Source organism: Cupressus sempervirens, chromosome 3 (genome assembly GCF_028749045.1).
Source record: "Cupressus sempervirens isolate cs-2001-9-10 chromosome 3, ASM2874904v1, whole genome shotgun sequence".
NCBI lineage: Eukaryota > Viridiplantae > Streptophyta > Pinopsida > Cupressales > Cupressaceae > Cupressus > Cupressus sempervirens.
Genome location: NC_143120.1, coordinates 662187718 through 662193533, shown reverse-complemented (window position 1 = coordinate 662193533; position 5816 = coordinate 662187718). Strand labels below are relative to the sequence as shown.

Below are 5816 nucleotides of genomic sequence, written 5' to 3'. Positions count from 1 at the left end.
CAACAATTGGTACATTGTTGTAAGAAAATTAAATAAAAATAGATAATAAATTAACACATGTAAATATTAAATTAACAAATGCTATTACAACTACTGATATATGTTTAGATACAAGATTCTTTTCTTAATAAAATTTTCTAAAACTTAAATGAAAGATTACAATTGGTCTTGATAATATGAGCCATACATTGATAAAGAAAATAATAATTTATTATACTAAATATTCTTTGCCCATCAACGTTCATATTCTTGAAATAACAATTAAACAATTCAACCTTGTTTAAGTGGTCTACTCTCAAACTTTAACCCGTTACGGTATATATGTTCATGAGGTTGATTCAAAATGGCTCATATCAATGGCGCAAGATTCTGGCTCGATTGAGCTTCTTCTCTCTAGCGTTCTTGGCACTGACGTCAGCGTCTTGCACCAATCCTGTCTGAGAAAATATTCCTGCTTCTTTTGCTTCAATTGTTTGCGTTCCACAATGATCCCCTGCTGTTACTTACCACGCCGCAAGAAATTGGGCAAGAAAAGAATTCTATGGCTTATAGCTATCTTGGCCCTGCTTATCTCTGCTGCTATCATGGCTTTGTCCTTCGGTATCTCAATTTCTCGCAGACGAAATCTCCACAATGACGGATCAACTTGGGCACCGAGTTCCAGAATCATCGATTCAGCCTGCAATAGAACATTGTACCCGGAGCTCTGCATTTCTACTCTGCTGTCATATCCAAATGCTGAAAGAGAAAACCCCAAGAATTTTGCCCATATGGCCGTGAATGTAACAATGGGTCGAATCCAAGAAGCCTACAGTGTAGCTCTGAAATTAGCCCCCGAGGGCGTGGAGTCTCTAGAGAAAATGGCGTTGGAGGATTGTATTGAGCTGTTGCAGGATTCTATATTTCACCTCAATCACTCCCTAGCGGAGATTTCCCGAATGAGAATCGAACCCTCGAATGCACAGATTGTGGACATAAAGACATGGCTCAGTGCAGCTCTTACGAACCAGGATACTTGTTTTGATGGCCTTCAAGAATCGGGCAGCAATGTAAAGGCTCCGCTACAGGAAAGATCTCATGATTTGTCCAACTCCATAAGCAACGCTTTGGCCATGCTCAATATCTCCTTTCCAGATAACAGCTTGGAAACCAATATGTTTCATGTCTCGCATCCCCTGCAGCACAGGCAGCGTAATGAGGAAAGATTTCCGGAGTGGATGTCTGTGGCGGATCGGAGGCTGTTAAGAGTGCGTAAATCTGGTGTTTTGGTGGCGAATGTGACTGTGGCCCAAGATGGAACTGGGCGTTACAAGACTATTACGGAGGCTGTCCATAATGCACCATTATACAGCAGGGAGCGATATGTTATCTTTGTGAAGCAGGGAGTTTACAACGAAAATGTGGCGATTTCCAAGAAAAAGATTAATGTGATGCTGATTGGAGAGGGAAGGACGAAGACCATTGTGGCTTCCCACAGAAACGTCGAGGATGGCTCAACTACTTTCCGTTCTGCAACTTTTGGTATGATCTTGTCTTTTGTTTGACTGAATTGTGCCGTTTGGGAAAGATAAGTGGTTGTAATTATATGTTAGTAAAATCATACCTTAAGATTATAGGGGGGAATTTCTCTTCATCTTTGCTGGTTGGAGCTCCCAGCCTTTCCATGCACATAATTTAATTTCTTTACCGACTTTTCTAGTTCTGAATTGATGGTGTCAAGCCAATGTTACACTTACAGTGCACTCGTTTCTCCTGGAAGTTTCAGTAGAGAAATTAACAAAATATCTAATAGGATCAAGAAGCTTACCAAAATTTTGGTGTTATGAAAAAGATTAATAGTTCAGCTAAAAGATCCTAAGATGTTTTATGTTCTTTACAGAAAATCGTAAATACTCCATAGAAATAATTATCTCAGTTTTAGCTTCAAAGATTTAGGTACCAATGCTAAGTCCAAGGAAACCATAAATTCTTACTGCTATTTGCTATATAATTGGAAGTTTGTTATTAGTTATTTAGAGGATTGGTAGTTCATTCTAATTAATGGAAGGTCTTGAGTTCAACTCCGGGCTGATCTATAAAAGATTTGATATGGTTTCAAACTGCAGGACAGCAGGTCCAGTTGAAACTATGCTCTCTGAGCACTTGATTTGCTTGTAACACAAAGAATCAAGTGTTGGAAATATGAATCAGCCAAACCTTAGACGAATGGATAAACTTAAAATCGATTATTGAAAGATATTAAATTCTAGTACATAAACTTGCAAATGATGAAACAAGATACTCGAGATCTCTTTTCCGTATCCACACCATCAAACAGTCATTTAGTGCTATAAAGAAAATGAGAAGTTCCCCTTTAAGAAAAAAATACAGGTAAGGAAAAAATATTTCTTGGAAAATTGTCCTAATCCTATATCGGCGCCTTTGTATAAACTTTCTGTTAACTTTTCCTGATATGTACTATGTTAGGTTAATTCATATTTGTCAGTAGATTTTAAATTGAAAAAGCATTTCATTCTTTTGAACTATGAAGAAACAAATGCTCGAGATTTCTTTAATGGATCGACACAATCAAACAGTCGATTTCTTAAACACTTTCTTGCTGTAAAGACAACGGGAAATTTTGTTAAACAAATCTATTTAGTGTAATAAGAGCCCCCTTTTGCACTGTTTCGAACGGATTACAAGATCTTCCCGATCTTGCATCGAAACAAAGTATAAACTTTCTGTTTCTTTTTCTCAAGGTTAATTTAAATATGAAAGTGGATTTTGAATTGAAAAGGCAATTCAATTATTCAACTAGATTCCATCTCTCCTCTTTCTTATTTCCAATGCGGATATCTAGTAAAAAATTAGATCAAAATGTCCTATTCTGCTTCCTGAAAAACATGTTTTAAACGAAGAAGATTTCAAACCTGAACTTTTTTCGCAAGTTCTTCTCCTGCGCATTTTGTATCGTTAAAGTTCAAATTAACTCTGAGAAAACTGAACAATGACGAGAAGTAATCCGTTGATGATCGCAGGTGTTCCTTTTTCTCCATAAATAGTCTTTAAGGTTTATTCAAATTTGACTCTGTAGATTTTAAAATTTAAAAGGCATTTCATTCCCTTCCAACTAGATTCATTCTCTCATCTACTTACAGAAACAGATCTAATATCACACATTCTACTGCTTTCAAAACCTGATTAATTAGATGAGAAAATTTTAAACCTGTAAAGATTTCACAAATTCTTTTGCCGTGCATTTTAAGTAGTAAAGTTCAAATTATTTCTTGTGAAAACGAACACTCACAAGTAATTATCCGTCGCTGAACGCAGCTGTAGCCGGCCGAGGGTTTATAGCACGAGACATGACCTTCGTGAACAGTGCAGGGCCGAGAAAAGGTCAGGCTGTTGCTCTACGCGTGGGGGCCGATTTCTCCGCCATTTACCGCTGCAACATTTTCGGTTACCAGGACACATTATATGTCCACTCCCTTCGCCAGTTTTACAGAGATTGTAACATCTACGGAACTGTAGACTTCATTTTCGGCAATGCAGCCGTGGTTTTCCAGAAGTGCAATATTATTGCGAGAAGGCCAATGCGGCATCAGATGAACACAATTACAGCTCAAGGCAGGAGAGATCCATACCAGAACACAGGCATTTCCATTCAAAACTGTAGGGTTTTAGCTGGAAGAGATCTTACACCTGTGAAGAGCTCCTTCTCGACTTATCTGGGCCGGCCGTGGAGAAAACACTCGCGGACAATTTTTATGAAAACCTTCATAGATGATCTTATTCACCCTGCTGGCTGGCTGGAATGGTCTGGAGATTTTGCATTGGAAAGCTTGTATTATAGAGAATATATGAACACTGGACCCGGTGCCAATGTCACCAATCGAGTGAAATGGGGCGGCTATGGCGTTATTAAAGTAGCAGAGGAGGCCAACAATTTCACAGTCGATAACTTCATTTCTGGATCTAACTGGTTGCCATCTGCAGAAATTCCTTTCACTGGAGGCTTGGTTTAGTTAGAGTCATAATATTTAGAGGATCAAGGCTGGAAACTATACCATATTAGTTTTACTCAGACTGGAAATCTTGGCAGGTGGTATGAATTTGTTTCGGAAATCATTTCAAGATAACTGTTTTTGTGTTTTTGGGGTAATTTGATTAGTTGTCTTTACGCTACAACGACATATTTGTCAAAAGAGGTGATTATATATTTTTAGTTATGTAGAATATTATTTTTTAATTGAGACTTAACTTCGTTCATCTTCTTCGCAATAGTTGGCTCGTCCAGTGTTGTTTTAATGGGTTTATTTTGAAGCTAGGATGATAAAAAAAGCATGAATATTGAAGAAATCTAATATTATCACAGTTATATATTTAAGTAATATTTATTGAAGTATGATTTTTAATCTTTTATATTAAATTTTAATATTTATAAAATATTAATTAATATAAAAAATAATTAGCTGATAGGTTATATTATATGGGCTTTACTTAATCAAATTAAATATCTTGATTTTCTTTGTGAGTCAAATCAATTTCAATTTTCTCTTGAGGTTAAAATAAATGCGGTCTCATAAAATATTATGATTATATGATATGCGCCAATGGATTTGTTAAAAAGTCTTTTGAGACTTTCAAGCCAAGGAGATGAGCAAATGTAAAACTCGATTCCATAATATTTGGCAACATCTCCCTTGTCTGAATTGGAATAGAAGTTTCAATTGAAATTGTAGGTGAGGCAATGATTGGCATTTACTTTCTTCTATAAGTCTTTCTTCTTGAATTCATGGGGCATGAGATGTAAGAGCTAGCCATCACATCTTTTAGCATAGAGTTCAAAGTCTTGTAAAAGTTCAGACAAAATCTCCTTAAATTTGAGGGTGAGTAAGTTTTGAAATGCTCGCGAGCAATTTTTGAAATCCATTATTCTTGTAGGTAAGGGGAAAATGAGAGTATTAGAAAATAACTTGTGTAAGCTTATGATCATAGGTAATATTGTTTTAGTAAGAAAAAGTTGTTATTATTGGGCCTCCAATGTTTGCATCATGTGTTCAGGTGCCAAGGTTACAATATTTCGATCAAAAGATTTCAACGTTATGTAAAGCTCCAGAAGTTAATGCTCAAGGCTCAACTCTATAAATTAGTGTCCCTCATGCAAATTTAATGTCAACTTTAAGTACATAAATGAAAACTCCAAGGGTAACAATGACATTGATTGTGGCTATTTTCTTTTCAACAAGGGATAGTTTCATTGGTTGTGGTTATTTTCCTTTTCATATGTGTTATTTTCCTTTGCCAAGGTAGAGATTATAATCCATTTGTATCTGGTGATTGGATCTCATTGTTTTGGGTTAAAGAAAGGCTTATTCTTTTGGTGGAGTATGTCAGATCACCTGTTGCTATGCTTCACTTATATATACAAAAGACAATGATTGACTAAAGGTAGTCCTTCATTTAACAAAAATGAAGCCTTTGATGTTTTAACCAAAAGTATCAAACAATGGTGGGAAAACACATTTAATGGTCCAAATTTGTTTAATTGTCTTGCAAAACCTCTAGATAGTTTTCAACCATTGATTTAGAAAGTAGGTAATGTAAAAATTTAACCACCGATCTGTTGAACTAAAATACTAGCTTCCAAATAATGAAGCATAAAACTAATGCAAGTGAATAAAAGGTAAAAATATCAAACAAGCACAAAATCATCACACATAACACATGTTTTGGCATTGTGAAACCTCTTGTTAGAGGGTGAAAACCACAATGGGAATGACACCCAAGATCTCACTATTGAGGTAAATGAGTTGTCCAGCTAGGAGCAA

General features: G+C 36.0%; 1 protein-coding gene across 1 annotated transcript; it reads left to right on the top strand.

Moving 5' to 3' along the window:
- Positions 1–234: 234 nt before the first annotated feature.
- LOC149568445 (pectinesterase-like) lies at positions 235–4259 on the top strand. The gene is made up of 2 exons (XM_089821370.1): positions 235–1521; positions 3316–4259. Exons 1-2 carry the CDS (start codon positions 357–359, stop codon positions 4008–4010), a joined length of 1860 nt encoding a protein of 619 aa, XP_089677496.1. The 5' UTR covers positions 235–356; the 3' UTR covers positions 4011–4259.
- Positions 4260–5816: the final 1557 nt, after the last annotated feature.